Source organism: Plodia interpunctella, chromosome 26, assembly GCF_027563975.2.
Source record: "Plodia interpunctella isolate USDA-ARS_2022_Savannah chromosome 26, ilPloInte3.2, whole genome shotgun sequence".
Lineage (NCBI taxonomy): Eukaryota > Metazoa > Arthropoda > Insecta > Lepidoptera > Pyralidae > Plodia > Plodia interpunctella.
Window position 1 is genome coordinate 2,292,825 of NC_071319.1, and position 19,426 is coordinate 2,312,250.

The 19,426-nt window shown below is 33.9% G+C and overlaps 1 protein-coding gene across 2 annotated transcripts in view; it reads left to right on the forward strand.

The window, feature by feature from the left end:
* The window catches only part of LOC128681128 (uncharacterized), a 42,507-nt gene extending 23,735 nt beyond the window's left edge, over positions 1 to 18,772 (forward strand). The window contains exons 33-45 of one of the 2 annotated variants that reach the window (XR_008405937.2): positions 336 to 368; positions 3,158 to 3,196; positions 3,924 to 3,977; positions 4,378 to 4,530; positions 5,308 to 5,334; positions 5,702 to 5,728; positions 6,253 to 6,279; positions 6,870 to 6,921; positions 7,932 to 7,958; positions 12,976 to 13,002; positions 17,278 to 17,304; positions 17,703 to 17,729; positions 18,088 to 18,154. Coding sequence is in view for 1 of the 2 variants with exons in the window: in XM_053764764.2 (XP_053620739.1) it covers positions 336 to 368; positions 3,158 to 3,196; positions 3,924 to 3,977; positions 4,378 to 4,530; positions 5,308 to 5,334; positions 5,702 to 5,728; positions 6,253 to 6,279; positions 6,870 to 6,896; positions 7,932 to 7,958; positions 12,976 to 13,002; positions 17,278 to 17,304; positions 17,703 to 17,729; positions 18,088 to 18,261 (669 nt within the window). In the remaining variant the exon portion in view is untranslated. Of the gene's footprint in view, positions 1 to 335; positions 369 to 3,157; positions 3,197 to 3,923; positions 3,978 to 4,377; positions 4,531 to 5,307; positions 5,335 to 5,701; positions 5,729 to 6,252; positions 6,280 to 6,869; positions 6,922 to 7,931; positions 7,959 to 12,975; positions 13,003 to 17,277; positions 17,305 to 17,702; positions 17,730 to 18,087 lie in introns of both variants that reach the window. The other variant, XM_053764764.2, reaches the window with a different exon arrangement.
* Positions 18,773 to 19,426: the final 654 nt, after the last annotated feature.

The window sequence follows — 19,426 nt, forward strand, 5'->3', positions numbered from 1 at the left end:
AAAAATACTGTTTTTAATAATAATATTTTTTTTAAATTAAAATTACATTTTGGAAACAAGCTTTTGTTAAAGAGATCTTATTGCATTCAATTTGTAACAAAAAATCATTTAAATGAAGAGTTCCCACGTCTTGAGCCGTTTCTGGATGCTTCATAACGCATCCGGTCATGCTTATCATAATAATGCATTGACAACGAAACTAAACGTGTGTGCAAAATTTCAACTCGATCGGTAGAAGATATATCTGGTTCAAAATTGAGATTCTATCCGAAACATACATTGCTTGTAAAAAACAAAATGAATTAAATAAACTAATGAAGTCGTAAAATGTACAGTCGGCAACAAGAGACGGGCTGGCCAAAGTCACTGTGAGTAAAATTATATTTTTTGGGATATCACGTCCGATAGAAGATGGAAAATGTTGATAAAACACGATGCCTTCTTAAGAAGTTTTATAAAAGAAAGGTTGAACGAAGAAGGAGCCCAGGAAGACCAAGATATAGTTACACCACAACAGATGAAAAAGTTGGTGTCGTGTCGTATCAAGAAGTGAAGGACTTGGCTTTGGAGAGAGAACAATGGAAGTAACTCCACGAAGTTAATTTACATGACGATGATCACGTCGGTCACCATTTTGGCGATATTCACTATGTGGCTATCCTTAAAATCAACAACACGCTTGTTTTTAATATAAATTAAATCAGCGTATTGATTGTAGCTCTAAAAAGTTTGGTATTTACGAGTATTAGGTGGTCACAGCCACTACTACTTACGCATCTATGGCTCACACACACACATCATACACGCAAACATCACGCTAATACATACCCTATACAATACTCGTCATAGTATTTCCCTACAAAAATTATTGAATACGGTTTGTCTGACAAACCTTTAGGCATTTACCGGGAGCGCCACCTACATTCTAAATAAGAAAATTTATGTTTGAGATATTAGTACCATTCGCCAATGATTTGCCACTTCACTTGAGACAATATTATGCTTCATCGGCTACGAGAATTCGTAGCAAAGTTACAAACATTTTTCGTCGTAGCAAGGCTACGAAAATACAATCGCCGTAGACGTTTCACTCGTAGCATTCGTATCGTACAGTCAACAGCACATTGAGTTACCCTGCATCAATCTCTATGACGCGGTAACAGCGGCGAGTTTGCAATGAATTTGGGTAGGTTGATGTGCTGTTCACTGTACGTATATTCCAAGGGAAAATATATTATTTTTAAAACTTTAATTTATGCAGCCATCACATTTTTATAGTTTATTTTTTCTTAGCGAAAAATATGAAATGATCTTGACAAATTATGCCACAATAGATAAAGAATTTCAGTAAAAAGTATTGTAGTTTCCCACAATTTAGTCACAGTTGACACAGTTAAAACAAAAACGGTGGCCACAAAAATCCATTTAGTCGACTGTGATCAAATTGTATTACGGAAAACTATAATGCGATTACGAAAAAATAATACTTTCTAAAAAAAATCTCAATTTTTTTAAACAATAATACTGTAAAGTGAACTCTAAATTCGGTCAAGGACAGACATGTTCTAAAATGTTTTTTGTTAAGATCTTATTCAAAATGAATCCTCAGGGCAACTCCAGGTGTACGTTCCGTATATGTCTATAGATTGATATTAATAATTGTAGATCACTTTGATCTTATGTATAAATAAATTGTAAATGTTTGTGAAATACACAAATTTTAACTATTTTATTCCATTGTCAGCAAAATGAAGATTTTAATTTACGTTCTTAAAATAAAGATCATAAAATCACATTTAAATTTATCTACATCTAAGTACAGTCAAACAATTACGAGCGATAGAAGAAGAAGACATTATGGTCACCCTATTTCTAAAAATCAAGAAAAATCAAGTTTTATTTTTGTTCGCTAAATCTGCGAACAAAAATAAAACTTGATTTTCTTACAAAATAAAGGGATTTATATTTAATTATTATATTGAACTTGTTGCACAAATTTTTCACAAAAAGATGCCTTTTTTGTATTTCTTGTATGTTAACTGGAAATAACAAGTAATGTCAAATGTGGAGAACTGAGGGTCCTAATTTTCGAAAGCTCATCAATCTTGCTATCACTCTTGAATAAACCATGGTAGAGATTCGTTTTTGGTTTCACAAAATTTCACAAATTATGTTACTACATAATTAATTATTACTCGAAAATTTGTTGTTAGTCATTGGCTTGGAAAGTTTGACGAACGTGCGGTCTGAGGGCCAATTTCAAACGTAGATTGTATAATATAGGACAATGTTTAACTATAATATGTTGTTTTCACAAATTTTGTAATGCAAAACCTTAGACTTTGCGGTAAAAACTTTATCTGTAGCATGTATGTATAAATAAAAAATAATAGAGAAAAATAAAGAATTGTTGTTGTTTTTGTTGTATAGTTTTTGAGATCTGTATCTCAAAAACTATACAACATCTGTATCTGTATCTGTGGGCCTCCAGACGACACAATGATGCCTTTCGTAAAACATCGTAACTCGCTTATTTGCCTTTCACAAAATCTAATTCCAACTTTCGCAATTCTTTTGGAATGTTCACTAAATCCCAAGCATAATTTCATAGAATTTCAAGAAGTGGGCCCTCAGACCACGCGCACATAATCGATAACGGTGGACACAAAAATCCGTTTAGTCAACTGTTACCATATTGTGTTATGGGGTTACTTTCTACAAAAAAATCTTTATCTAATGTGGAATAATCTGTTTCGATTTTTATTTTCGCTAAAAAATAAAATAAATTAGTAGCTTGTAGTACAACGTACGTAACGTAACGTAAAAAAACGTTTTTACAAAAATGTAATTTTTGTTACAAACTTTTATTGTCGTCAGAGAGATCTTGTGGCATTTAACGCCTGACAAAAAAACCCATGTCCGTGCTGTAAACCGTTGAGGAGTTCCCCCGTTGGGATCCGACCCTGGGTTCACCATCAGGTCATGCTTATCATAATAATGCAATGTCATGGAAACTGAAGAGACACGGGAAATTTCAACTCTGTATGACAACTGGAAGTAGGGAAATCTTAACTTGCAATATTTGATTACAGACAGACAAGCAAACATCAGGACAGGTGCTTGTAAAATATTTACAATTATATTTTACACTTTTTAGGATCCCAAAACTGGAAAGAACTATCAAGTTATAATAAATGTAAGTAACAGTTACCACACACTAACATTATAAAGAGAAAATATTTGTATTTTTGTTTGTAACGCATAAAATCGAAAAATACACGACCGATTTTGATTACATTTGGCACAGACACAGACAGAAACATAGTTACATAGGCTCATTTTTTTAAAATAAAAGGTGACCCAAAAAGGATTGATTGAATTTGAAAATTTGTGTGAAAATATGTTTTGTACACGATTATCTCCGGGAAATAATGAACGAACTTTAATAATTTTATACTTTAAAAGTTTAATAATAAACGCTAGGTCAGCAAAAGCTTACTGCAAGTGGGATTTTATAATTTTTAATTTTACTCGAAAATTTTAAATACTAATTTTTAAAACGAGCTGTAAATCACATAATTTCGGGTTTTAATTTTTTAAAATCCTAATTCATATTATAAATGCGAAATTAAGTTTGTTTGTTACCTCTTCACGCTCTATCTACTCGACCAATCTTCTTGAAATTATACGCAGAGACGCACGAAGAAATCGCGTGCAAAGGGAGTCTCAGTCTATTTTTCTTATATTTTTTTTGTTCATTAGCTATTTAGCCTTTATCGGAGGAGAAGCGGACCCTGGGCTGCGGACGCTCAACGACTGAGGAGGAAAACCTAGCATTTTCAGAAAGATAGTCTAGCATTTTCATAAGATTTCCTATTTGAGCTATATTTACTATTAAAATATAAGTATATGCAATCTTTCAGGGTACAGTGTATGTGCCTGTATTGGACAATCGACTAGAGCGACTTGGTATAATTGTAAGTTATTACTTTCTATGAATGAATGAATGAATGAATGACTTTCTATGATATCGTTCTATAGTCATATTTTAATTTAGAAAAACAAGAACATACAATATCATGTAAATTTAATTTAATGCTGGCCACGACCAAGTTTATTTGTTAAACAATTTAAAAAACACCCCCACTTTCAATATTTATTTCGCTACAATTCGGTGAACCGATTTTGATCAAACATATCTAATAAAAAAAGGCGCATCCAAATCGGTTCACCCGTTGATGTGCTAGGTATGTACACACACAGACAGACAGACACACTTAGCGGTCAAACTTATAACACTCCACTTCTTGCGTCGGTGGTTAAAATGTAAGGATAATATCTTTAAATCCAAATAACTTAAGATATAAAATTTGCTAGACAAAAGGAATCAGCTCAACAACGGAACCAAGTGTGGGAATGCCACAGTCGGTTATTGAAACGCTGGCCGGTGCGGTCGATATGAACAAAGTGGATGAGAAGGATTGGCTGGCTGTGGAGACTGCTTTGGGGGGAAGAAATGATGATAACACTGTATGTAAAATAGTTAATGATAGTAGATATATAGTCTTTGATCGTAAAATGTTTATTTTTGGTAGTACATTTTAGCATAACGACATTTTCTTCTTTATAGTCATATTCGTCATGGCTTTACGTGGAGTGAAACACACACCTTTCTTGGCACTATTAAATGGAGTGGTTTTCCATTGGCTTTCACGCACAAGTTGATAACCAACCAGTGTGCAGGTTTCCTCACGATGTTTTCCTTCACCGGAAGCAAGTGGTGGTCGATGAAAACTACTACACATGAGTCAGATTGGTGTACAAACTCATGTGGCACGAGTAGGATTCAAACCAGGGAACTTTCGGTTCACAGGCGGGCGTCTTAACCATTACACCACCACCGCTTAATTTTAGGTTAGGGAAAATTGACTTTTAGAAGTCGCTTTAGGGGAATTAAAATTAAATGAATTACCTTTATTTAACTTTATTACAAAAACATGGAAAAACCAGACTTAAAGCCTAAGGCTTTTTCTCCCACTCATTCAAGGGAAAGGGATATTTTAGGATAGGGACATTATGAGAAAGGGACGTTTTCGATTAGTGACATTATGAGGAAGAGATATTTTCGACAACGGATTGGAATACAGAGCTAACACTGAGTCAAAATTTGAAACTTAAAAAAAAAACACTAAGGAAATCGTCCATGAAATCGTTTAAATACGACAATTTTCTAAAATTAAATTGTATGTAAAGTCTTTGTTATATTTTCGTCTAATTAATTATATATATTATATTATTATATTTTAGTGTCAGAATGAAGGTTGCCAGTCGAGAGTAAGTGTTTAAAATTTACAAACTTTTATTTAATTTGCAATGTAACATGTAGATATTTCCGGTGGAATCTTCAACTCAATTTTGAAGTAGATATTTTCAACCAATTGGGTTGAAATTTTGTTTATTCTATACTATATGTACTGTACACTTAATCAAACGATTTGTAAGAAAATACTTTATTATGATATATGCATGACCTCATGGCATCCAGCTTCGGATCCCGACGAGGGAGCTCCTCAACGGATTCCAGAACGGACGTGATTGTTTTGTTACGCTTTGAATGCAACAAAAATCATTATGACTTGTAAAATATTTCGTCAAATTTAATTTTTAATTTAAAAAAAATATTAAAATTTATTTTTTTCAGTGCAACACGTATGGCTGTGTGACTAAGGTAATTAATTAAAACTTTACTTACATGTGATTGTGGTACTCAGTTCGATTCTTAAGTTAGTTAGATAGTTAAGCGACGGCGTGGTGCAAAATGTGACGCGATGCAACATAAAGACGCAAGTTGGCAGTTGTCTGGATTTGGTTATGTTATGTTCGTGGGTACGATTACTTACCAGGTTTAATATAGTTATTCCACGAGGAAACGCAGCAAGCATTATGACTTTTAAAGACAGACTTTTAAATTAATTATTATTACATAATTATGATTAGTGTTATTTTTACAAGAATCTTAAATTCTATTTAGGACACATACATCCTAAGATCTATATAAAATATATCTTTAACACTCAACATACCTACAGTTTTGAAATACGCCAAATATTAAAAAACGCGTCGTACCGCATCGCATTGTCTCGCCGCTTTTGTCGCTCAGCTAGGTCACCGCGTGATTCAGTTTATTGATAGATAAAATTATGTAATTATGTACAATAAGTTTTTTTTTTATTTTTTAAATATATTTTTCAGTGTTCTGGTGATACTTGTGCGTCTGGAGTAAGTTTGTCTTATTCATTATCATAATAATTTTATTATTTATTTATTAGTTACGGCCAAACCCGAAAATGCGAATACGCCTATTTTAGTCGTCTAGACTAAGTTTAGCTGTAACATGTGTATATGTCGCAGCCGTCTATTAAATCAGACATTTAATGTGACGGCACGCGTGTGTGAGACGACCTTTTTCAACAGATTTTGAATATACCTGTGACATAAAATGTCTAAAAATACACGCTATAAAATTACGATTATTATGTGCTAATGCACTTAGGTACATGAAACAAAAGAATTTACGAACAAAATTTTGTTTTATGACGAATGAACTTTCAACTTATCATAAGTACGAACTAAGTCAGAACATTTATGATGGGAGTGATATACCGATATACTTAGTGATATATTTATAAAAATCCTCAATCTGAACATTATTATTGCACTTAGTTGCCAAATAAATGATCATAAATATATTTTATCGTCCCTAATTTTTAAAAAGCTATCTTCGACATTTGTTTTTTGGATATAAATAGATTGTTTTTCTTATCAATTTTATTAAATAACATAATACCTTCTTAACAATATTTTTTCAGTGCGTTTCAAAGCAATGTTCTTCAACTGTAAGTCTTTCAATTATATTTAAAGGTTAGTTTCGTAGTAGTAATTTATTTTTGAAGATTTATTTAGATATTATTATGAAATATATAAAATTTATTTATTTATTAAATCATGTTACAAGGATTATTGGAGCGTGACAATAAATTGCACTTCGAAAACCACTGAGTTTGTGGCGAACTGCATGAATAAGTTACATCAAGCATATCTTAAGAATAGAACTATCTATTTTCATTAATATAAATATACACAACCAAAGCAATAAACAAATATTGAAAATATGCTAATGCTGAGCAGCAAGAAATAAAATAAAATAAACAAGCATCTCGTATTATCATTTTCAAAACAATAAATTTATATTATTTAAAAGAAAACTCTTAAGTTTAAACTTAATATTTTTACAAGTAAGATTCTTCTTTTTTTTATACAGTCCAGATTCATTTATTAAAAATACAAATAAAAAAAACACAAATAATTGCATAGTCAATCAAAAATGCCATCCCGAATTGTACCCGGTTCAATAGTACCCATAACGCTAGCTGCGTTTCCTCATTGGATAGCAATTGACAGCCTTTGAACCAAGTACCATCCGGAGCGGTAGTCATATTATATAAGATTCTTCTTTAAATCGTCCGATAATTTATTAATCAAGCAAGGTAGCAGGTAAGGTGTTATTTTAATGTGTAAGAATATTATACGAACCTAATCGTTATTAAACGAATGAAATAATTTTGACGACCGCCGTGGCCTAGTGGTCATCATCCCGGACTGCTACACTGGAGGTCCCGGGTTCGAATCTCCGGTCGGTCAACAAGAAAAATTATCTTTTTCAGATTGACCTGGGTCTTGGATGTTTATCTATATATGTATGTATATGTTATAGTATCCTTGAGTTAGTATCCCATAACACAAGTTTCGAACTTACTTTGGGGCTAACTCAACCTGTGTCATTTGTCCCTATATATTTATTTTTCAAAATCATACTTAATCGAAAAGATTATGACTTAATTTGATAATTCTAACAAAAGTGTTGATTTCAGTGCTTTGGCCCTGGCTGTATGTCTATGGTAAGTAAATCAGTAAGTTACAGATATTGTATCGCCTTTATCCCTTACGAGGTGGACAGAACCATAACTTGCGAGACTTGAAGGCCAAATTTAGCTGTATAGCTGGACTTGTAGATCATCATATCGAGTGAACTAAACTGTCCATCATTGTGCAGTTTTGTTTGGCTCACGATGTTTTCCTTCACCGGAAGCAAGTGGTGGTCTATGAAAACTACTATATATGAGTCAGATTGGTATACAAACTCATATGGCACGAGTAGGATACGAACCTGAGACTTTTCGATTCACAGGCGGGCGTCTTAATAATTACACCACCACCGCTTCTCACCGGCTTGTAGATGAACCTGAGATTTATAGATGAATAGTTATCCACCTAAAGCTATGTAACATCTATAATAATAATAATAATAATAATAACCCCCCTAAGGGGCCACCTTGACGTGGGAGGGGGGCTTACGGGGAGGGGATTTAACAGTCCTCTTCCTCAACTAACGGTCCCAAACCAATCCAAGCCAAGGTAGAACAGCATATGCCGAGGGCTGCATGGCTATGGGAGAGCATAGTCCTAAGTATGCGAACTCTGGATACCGGGGGACCTCCAGTTTCAATTACCCTTGCCATGGTATGCGGGGCTCTGCCGTGGTGGACTTCCAATCCCTTGCTGCTCGTGGGAACCACATGGAGAACGAAAGAAATAAAAACTTATCTACCCAGTCTCAAGCTGTTGTAGATCAATCAAACCCCAATCAACCACAGAATTTTCACAATATATCTGAACAAGTAAATTCTGTTAGGAGAAGTACTAGACGAACATACAACATATATAGAAGTATCTCACCCAATCTTTCCGATATAACAGAACCTTTTAGTCCTAGTACAATATCATACACCCCAAGTCTAGCTTCTGTGGATGAAGATCCTAGTGATCATTTAGTTCAGGAACCTCCTGCTTTGGATGTTGCGCGGGGGGAAAACTCCCTTTTACCCGTGTCCACCAAAACTGGGAAACCAAGAGTGCGCATGAGTTGGAGCTCAGAAGTTAACATTTTTATCATGCGAACTTACTACTACATCACAAAATTAGAGACAGACATGACAATTTACAGGAAAAAACTACATGAACATTTCTTAGCCAGGTATCCAGATATTAACGTGTCAGAACAAAGAATATCTGATCAAAGAAGGGCCATAATAAAGAACAAATACTTATCCGAAAGCTTTTTGAACGAACTGAAAAAAGAAGTCCAAACAAAATTAGAAATTGAATCAAATAATGAAAACAACTCTACCATACATACAATACACAGAGATGATACTACAGATACTCCTAATATACCATCATCTATCGTGCCTTTATCTATACACACACTTTCATCAAGAAACGCCCCTGTATTACAAACACACATACATAATACCAATGCTAACCGTGGTAACTCTGAAGACGTTCCTACACAAGTCACGCAACCATCTAACATGTCTACACAGACAGAAAATATTAATATTCTTCTTGAAAACGAGGTTGAATGCCTGGACTATGAGCTCGAAATTAACACTGATCCTATTGTCCAGCAAATGTACGAAAAGTTACAAACCACATTATTACTATATAGAGGTATAGATCCTACAGTCAGACCAAAATTACCAAAATTAAGATATAGCAAGAAACTAAGTCAGTTACTTAACCTGTTTAATGAACATATACTGAACCGATTTTTATCAAACGAAGTAGAATTAAGTGATATACACACATTAGTGTACTGCACTGCGTACGTAATATCTCAAGAACTAGGATTTAAAATTAATAATGATACTGAAGAAAGAGTACATAGACACATTAAACAGATTAAAAAGCCATCGTGGAAAGTAAGGTTGGAAAAGGATATAGAATCTATTAGAGCAGACATAGGTAGAGTTACTCAATATATCAATAATAACAGATCTAGAAAATTAGTACAAAAAGTAGAAGAAATATTTCAGAAGCTTAGGGTCCACAGCAAATATGATAAAAATAACGAAAAACCGGAAGAATACTTAGATACATTAAAGCAAAAATTAGCTCTCAAATCCAAAAGATTAGCAAGGTACAATAAATCTTTGAAAAGAAAAAATGATAACAAATTGTTCACAACAAATGAAAAGAATTTTTATAGGAAACTACAAGCAGAAAATAATTCGCAAGATAACAATGGTAGCACAGAAATCCCTTCAACAGAAGAGTTAGAAAACTTTTGGGCTGGTATTTGGGAAACGGAATCACAACACAAGGAAGCGGAATGGATGATAAAAGAAGAAGGAAGATGGGAAACAATAGAAGAAATGCGCCTCGGAGACATTACAGAAAGCGATATCAAAAAGAACACTGTTCATTTACACAACTGGAAAGCACCTGGTGTCGATAAAATTCATAACTTCTGGTATAAAAAATTACATGTTTTGCATAGGCCAATAGCGAAAACCTTTACAAATATATTTCAAGGTATGGAAAATATACCCCAATTTGTTACAAAAGGTATTACATACATGTTACCGAAAGGATCTCACACTAAACAACCATCAAAATATAGACCTATTACCTGTCTTCCTACTATCTATAAAATATTAACATCAGTTATCTCATCAAGGATCAATGCACACTTAGAACAAAATAATATCTTATCTGAAGAACAGAAAGGGTGTAGAAAAGGGCACATGGGATGCAAAGAGCAACTTATAATTGACTCTACAATTCATAAACATGCTGCTGCAAAAAGAAGGAACCTACATTGTGCGTATATAGACTATCAAAAAGCTTTTGATAGTGTCCCACACTCTTGGCTACTACGTGTCCTAAATATATATAAAATTGACCCAAAAATAGTTTTATTTTTACAGAATATAATGCCGAACTGGAAAACTTCACTTTGTCTAACCACGCAAAACTCTAAAGTCACAAGCAGGGAGATAACCATCAAAAAAGGCATATATCAAGGGGACTCACTGAGTCCCTTATGGTTTTGTCTTGCCCTTAATCCACTGTCTCATTTGTTGAATGGTCTCCGTGTTGGATACTCTCTTAAACATGACAATACAGAAACTAATATTGATCACTTAATTTATATGGATGATATTAAACTTTACGCTAAAACAAAAAAAGACATTGATAAATTAATAGAAACCACAGCAAAATTTAGCAACGATATTAATATGAAATTCGGACTTGACAAATGTCGTACATTACATATAATTAAAGGTAAAACCCAACCCGGGGGGTATGCAATAAGTGAGACAGAGTCAATAGCAGCAATGGAACCCAATGAAGTTTATAAATATTTGGGATACGTGCAATCAAGAGGTCTAGATCATAGTGAAATAAAAAGATCCCTACAAAATGAGTACAGAAGAAGAATTATTAAAGTAACAAAAAGCCAGCTTACAGGAAAAAACATGATTAAAGCCATAAACACTTTTTGCATCCCTATCCTTACTTACTCTTTCGGAGTTATAAAATGGTCTAAAACTAATATAATCACAATAGAACGTATGACTAGAACTATCCTAACGAAATATAATTATTTACACCCAAAGTCAGCAATAGAACGCATGGTCATAAAAAGGAAAAACGGTGGTCGTGGACTTATTAATATTCAAGCTCTCTGGAAAAAGCAAATTACAACTCTTAAAACATTCTTTAGTAGAAAAGCCGAACATAACCAAATACACAGTGCAATCATTAATAACGACAAAATGTACACACCACTAAACCTAACTGACAGACAGACAGAAACAGAACCCTGTAGAACCGACTATGAGGATGAAAATATAGACGAATGGAAAAGGAAAGTACTCCACGGTAGACATCCAAACGACCTCCAACAATCCCATATAGACCTAGAGGCTTCAAACAAATGGTTACAAGTTGGCACCCTATTTGCTGAAACAGAAGGATTCTTAATTGCAATACAAGATCAGGTAATAAACACCAAAAACTACCAAAAATATATAATAAAGGACGCACATATTAGAGATGATAAATGCCGAAAATGCCACATACATTCAGAAACCATACAACACATAACTGGAGCATGCCCTCACCTTACTCAAACAGATTACACCCACAGGCACAACCAAGTTGCAAACATCATACACCAAAAACTTGCTCATAAACATAACCTTTTACAAACTACAAACAAGCCTACACCCTACTATGAGTACTTACCAAAGCCAGTCCTAGAAAACAATACACATAAACTATATTATGATCGAAGCATCCTTACCGATAGAACCATACACTATAACAGACCTGACATTGTACTACAAGATAAACTAAATAAAACTACATACCTTATAGACATAGCAGTACCGAATACGCATAATCTCACAAAAACTATTACAGAAAAAATTCACAAATACACAGACCTAAAAGATGAAATATATAGGATATGGAATCAAGATAAAGTTTTCATAGTTCCCATTGTATTGTCCACAACTGGTGTCATTCCCAAGCATTTGCATAATTCCCTCAAGCTACTCAATCTCAAACCCCTTACATATATTAATATGCAGAAAGCAGCAATTCTTAATACCTGTCGAATAGTTAGGAAGTTTATGGACTCTACAGACACTGACACCTACAACATAAATACCAACTACACACACACGGACTGACCCCCTTAATCTACCCTAAAAATGATAGCCACTTGGTCATGGCCCGTGTCTATCATTAGAATGCCAGCCTCGGCTGAGAGCTTAAAGTGATAAAAACATAATAATAATAATAACTTATCTTAATAACGTTATTCAACAAAAAAGTACAATATTTTGACAGAATCATTTTAGAAGGTAGATTTACAATTTATAAGTTAGTTGGACTGTGGACTCTGCACTAAGCGATGCTTGTATCGCAGCGTCCAGAACGTTTTACAATTTACATTACGATTTTTACATGTTAATCGGATCGAAATAAACACAATTTAGAAGTAAGACATTGTGGTTTGTTGTTGTGTATCTAATTCAGTGACGTATTTCATTTTTTTATTAGTGTATTGGTGAAAACTGTGATGCAAAGGTGAGTTAATGTCATGGATTTAGTAAGTACTTCGTACAAGTGCCTACCTAGTTCCATAGTTACCTAGTGAGTAAATACATACCTAGAAAGTACACTGTATTTATATATTTGGTGTCGTTCTTTTTCGCTGATTCCAATTACACCATAAATTTTCTGCACTTCATTATAATCGTTCCGCAAAGGTTGAAGGACATAGATATAATTGGTCGTTGGCACACACAGGTCCACGGGTAAACATGTGAAAAAATTGATTGACGACGCCCTGTCAGATACACGGGGTAACATATAAGCACCCTTGAAGTATCCTGAATGGGCGATGTGAATCACTGATATTATCAAGCCACATTTACACTCTATCAAGCCACATTTACACTCAGCCCCATTGGGCAGGGAAGTGAGCATCTCCAGTGGGCAGCGCGAGTATGTAAATAGGTCACTCGCGCGGTCACTGCTCGTGTCACTGCCGCTGCCCGGCGCTCCCTCGATTGTCGGTTTTTCACGCGGAAGTCAGGTGGACTACATTTTTTAAAACTTTATGATATTGAGCGGGCAACATGGAGTGACTTATACTGAGCAGTCATAATGCTGTGGAACCAGCAATTCATTCAATCATTTCAAGTCATTTTTGCGAGTTGATAAATGAAGAAGAGAGAGAGAGAGACAGAATAAGAATATGAAGGCTGAGTGTAAATGCTCACTCGCGTCGTTACTGCCTCAGAAGTATTCAGGGAAATATTTTCGGCAGCGGCAGGAGAAGTGACAGTGGGCTGAGTGTAAATGTGCCGTTAGAATGGATCCTAGACATACTAGATTTTTTTTATAACATGTCAGTTACTAGTTATGGGACTCGAATCACATTTAATTCGAATGATGGCAGTGAAAACTCTATTCGAATAAGGTTTTTTTGGTATGATTCGAATTAGCTCTCTGATTCGAATTGTCTAATTGATTGAATTGAATAACAAACTTATCGTATTGGTGAGACGATTAGGATACATTCAAGTTTATTTTTGCGATTTTGAAAATTTTGAACATTATTTCTTTATGTCATAATTATTATTTCTTTTATCGCAATGTTTCATTCCTCCTAATTTAGTTATATATTTTTTTATTTATATTCCTATTGATTCGAATTATCATTTCGAATCGAGGGTTAATTCCTTTTTTTCCAGGTGATTCCAACTGAATCGAGTACAAATTTTCGATTCGAGTCCCATCACTACCAGTTACCTAAATCTATTATGACTGAAAAGCAAATTTTCATGGCACGTCGTCAAATTTTAACAAAAGTTAATTTTAACAAATTAAAAATGGCGATCACACTTGCTCTGGACGTAGCGTACCATCGTCAACAGATCTCGCATGATTGATTAAACAGACTCAATTTCGAAGTTTGGCCGAAACAAATTATACATGAGTTTGCAGTTATCTGTTGGTAGGGTGGCTAACTTGACGGGTGATCGCGGACAATCCAGAAAAAAAATTGCCATGTCATTCTTAATTAGTTATATTATATTAATGATTTGCATTAATTTTGTTCAAAACAATTTTTCACTTAAATTTACACTAAAACGAGTAAATCATACGTTATTGATGTTTCACTGTGTCCCGGGGCAGTGTTTTGGTGGGAATTTTCGAATATTTAGAGAATAATAACCCTATGTGCTATTCTAGGTTACATTCTACACGTATGTCAAATTTAATTTAAATCTGTCCAATAGGTTTTTTTGTGAAAGTGCTACAAACATACATAGATGTATGTATGTTTGTAGCACCCTCACAAAAAACCTCAGAAACTTCGTGTTTGTAATCTAAGTAGGATAAGTATTTTCCTTTATAATATTACTGTGACATACAGTACTGACTGCAATGAAAAGTAGTACCTAGATTAAAATGATTTTGCTTATTAAAAATATCGTACCTATGTTGTGGAATTATATCTGTACATTTTTAAACCTGTTAACTAATTTATATCATATAAGTACTGATTTTTTCTTACATAATATTTATATATATCCGCAATATTCCCGAAGCGTGGTCACCCTAATCGTATAAATTGACTCTAAAATCGATAATGAAGTTTGTACTCACATTGTTTTAATGACCAAAGTTGGAAACGAAATTAATTATTTGATATTCCTAATTGTTTTATTATATTTGCGGGAACGATTCGCGGCTTGTTTATTTCTGACATACAAATTAATCTCATACAAGTTAAACAGGATGTAGTTACTGCGTGTTTCAGTGCAGTTAGTACAGTCAACAGCACACCAATCTACCCAAATTCATTGCAAACTCAAATTACCGCGGCATAGAGGTCAATGCAGGATAACTTGATGTGCTGTTGACTGTACGATACATACTGTCTGTCTATATAATACAAGATGTTGCCCGGGGCTTTGCTCTCGTAGGAATTTTAAGATAAAATATAGCCTATAGCAATCTTGGATAATGTATGTTTCAAAATAATTTTTGAAATCGGTTCGTTAGTTTCGGAGATTACCCGCCTCAAACATACAAACTCACAAACGCTTACCTCTTTATAATAATAGTATAGAAAGATAGATAATGAAGAGGCTGCTATATCTTCTTGGCTGTCAACATTGGCATATCAATCAATCCATATTAAATCTGTTATAAACATGTGTTGTTCGCCGCGACCTCGAGAACACAATATTTTTACAAAATTGTGAATATTTCAAGAACACTTAACCGATTTTGTTGCCTCACGAACTTTCTATTTAAAATTAAAATTAAAATATAATAAAATATATTAAAATTCTATTGACAGATCCTATATACCTTTTAAATTACGTCAAAATCAGACCAACGGTTCGTAAGTTATAGCGTTACATACATACATACAAAAAAAGTGTATTTAAAACAAAATGCACCATCGAAATAAAATCAAATTCAGAAGTCAAAAATAAAGTTTTGCGTTTACAGGTTTACAGGTATTCGTAACGCGCACGTTCCTTTATACTTCGGTCATTTGTTCGTGTTACAACGAGCTGAAAATTTAAATTTATCAAAAAAAAAACAAATTTGAAACAAGCGCTTTGTATTTAAAAAGTTGTAGACTTACTTCATCTTCTGTGTATTACAAAAAAATACTTTCCAGGCGATTTTTTTTTACAATCAGGATACCTTTTCACCCCCGTATCAGGTAACACTGAGGCAAAAATAAAGCAACATTAGTTTATATCCTTTTGCTACCTTACAAACAGACGTAAACAACATAATGTTACGTTTACTGGGTCAACATTAAAGTTATATAACAAACGCACTTTTGTTTGTTATACGCAATTAATCGTCGAAACCAAGTATGTAGTTGAGTGAAGACTGTGATCAAACGATCCACAGTTTCAAAAGAAAACGTTAAAACTGTAGTCAAAATTGCTAAAGAACTAAATAAATTTCATCTCTCTTTTTCATAAAACAAAATGTAACTTATTTTTGTTAAAATGTTTAATTAAAATCGGTTCTAGCAACACTGTTTTTATACGTTACTTTCTGCATTTTTTTTTCTCTGTAGCCATCGTTCTGAAATGCTATAGTTTGTGATTTTGACAAATCCTAACTAATATTACAAACGCGAAAGTAAGTTTGTTTGTTTGTTACCTCTTCGCGCTCTATTTACTCAACAAATCTCTTTGAAATTTTCCATACGTGTTAATTGTGGAGAAGGACTTGGGGCCCAAGCATGGTGCAGTATCCTCATAACATATGTAATTGGTTTATGATATTATTACGTACGTGTTGTACATTTAGCTTTTTATTTATAAATATATATATATATATATATTTTGTGTGACAATTTTCAATAATTTTATTGGAAATTCAACTTTTATTTTATTTATTCATTCAAATTTTGTCATTTTTAATAATGATGTAAATTCGTCCTCCTAATTTTTAATATAAGACCTATATTCGTTAATTGACGTCCTTGGAGAAAAGGCTGCGGTGAAGTTTGTTGCGCCGCTTCTTCTTCACCTGCGCTTTGGAAGCCGGCAGTAGACTTAGTTTAAGTAATTTTTGACGTCAATAAGTGATGTATATCATCCTAAATTAAATAAAGAATTTTGAATTTGAATTTGAATTTGGTAGGTACCTTACATCCCGGAAAAATAACTGTTCCCTTGGAGAAATTAAGCGGGCGAAGTCGCGGGCAAAAGCTAGTACTCATTTTACGTGAAAAATTATCTGTGGCGGTCTAACTTCTGATAAGAATTATTATTTATCTATTTTAATTAATAAATCGTATTTTTTTTTCAGTGCGAAGGGCAAGCATGTGAAGTACGGGTAAGTAGTTTTTTCACTCACTCATTCGTTCAGGAGAACAGACTCTCATTAATTTTCATTGACAAGACGGGAGCTGACAGCGACCATTCCGATTGTTTCTTGTCAATGTAAAGTATGTCTACAGTGGACGCGTTAAAGCTCACTTTTCAATGAACGTCATCTTGCCGGGGGGTAGCGGATTGGTGTAAAATTTTGATCTTTACAGTACCTAAACGTTTTTGAGACTTGATATTCAAATTGTACTAAGCATCACCAGTCAATTTAAAAATTCTTTATTCGTCTTAGGAATACATCACTTACAGACGTCAAATTTACTTCAAACTAGCGCCGACTTCCAAAGTGCAGGTTAAAGTTAACGTCAAAGCATTTAAACCATGGTTGTATTTATTTATTTCCAGTGCCGAGGTCAAGGCTGTAAAGCTGAAGTGAGTTATTATTATCAAATTTTACATATTATGGTGGTTGAGTTTCGGATAAGTAAAAAACTAATTATTTATATTAATTTTATCCACTCGGTACTTGTCGAATGTTTTTATTTTATTAGATTTTTTTAAATAAACATATTTAAAAAATATAGATACATATATATTTTTTAATTCTTCTCAAAAATAATAATACTAAATGTGGCCCGTGGCTTCGCTCCCTTGGCAATTTTGAGATAAAAAAATATTCACTATAGCAAACTTGGATAATGCACCTTTCTAATGGTGAAAGAATTTTCGAAATCGGTTCGCTAGTTTCGGAGTTTTCCTGCCTCAAACATACAAAGTCTGTCTATTCCAGTGCTCCAGTTTCGGCTGCGCCATTTATGAGAACGGCGTGTTTAGGCGTGGTGGCGGAACATTCGACGAACATTACCCGCAATACGGTGCGGTGCTGGGCGACGCCAGCGCCGGCGGCGGAGAAGAAGCACCTGAAAATCCAAACCCAATTGCTTATAATGATAATGCATACTAATATTATATTATGTCTGTCTGTCTGGACCGATTTTGATGAAATTTGATATGCATGTAATGTTAAAGATCTTTGTAAGTAATAGAGAAACATAACTTGTGATAATATTCCCTCTATAACATGGAATAATAATGTATATATTTAAATTGAATTCGTATTCGTTTAGTCTACTTCCTATTGTCTTCATAATATTGGCAATGTTATTATTTTAAATGTGTTAAGTGTGTATCATTAATTATATAATTACTACGGCCGTATCCGATATGCGTGAAACCCCGTGTACCCTCTGGTGGTATCGGAAAACCAGTGCCCTGCTCTCTTTGTCGAGCAGAATATGCACTGAGATACTGCCCTTTTATATCGCTGCGGCACATGATTGTATAGTTATGTAGAATGTTTCTTGTGTATTTGTCCTTTATTTTAATGGTTCACTGTATCGTAAATATTATTGTGTGTCCTCGATATAAATAAATGTTTATCTATCTATCTATATGTATTTTACTTATTATAAGCAATTATATTAATTTCTAATATAACGGCCATTAGTCTTATTAAAAGTTATTTATTTTTAACCCCCGACGCAAAATGAGGGGTGTTATAAGTTTGGCCGCTAAGTGTGTCTGTCTGTCTGCCTGTGTACGTGGCATCGTAGCTAACCGATTTGGATGCGGTTTATTTATTTGACACCTAATTTTTTAAGCGGTGGTTATTACATATGTTAGATCAAAATCGGTTCAGCCGTTCAACGGCTGTAGCGAAATTAATATTGAAAGTCTAATTTGTCTAACAAATAAACTTGTAAACCATGTTGTGAAGAAATATAAAAAAATCCGTCATGTAAATACGAGTATAGAAAAACCTCAAAAATCATAATTTGAGAATAATTCTAAATTCTGAAGGTGTAAAGAACACAACTGTGTGTCTTGAAATGTGAACAGGCCTTCAACACTTGTTTAATTTCCCCTTTCACGAGGGCTCGCCGTGACTATCACGCTGGGGGGAAAGTGGGGGGAGGGGGGGGAGGGGACTGTATGGCCACTGATTGGACTACACAGATGAAGAATCGCTGGTGACTTTTGATAGCTTTTATTTGGATTCACATACAACTAGTTATAAGCTGAAATCAAATCAGAACCATATATATTTCTCAAAATAATTAACATACAAG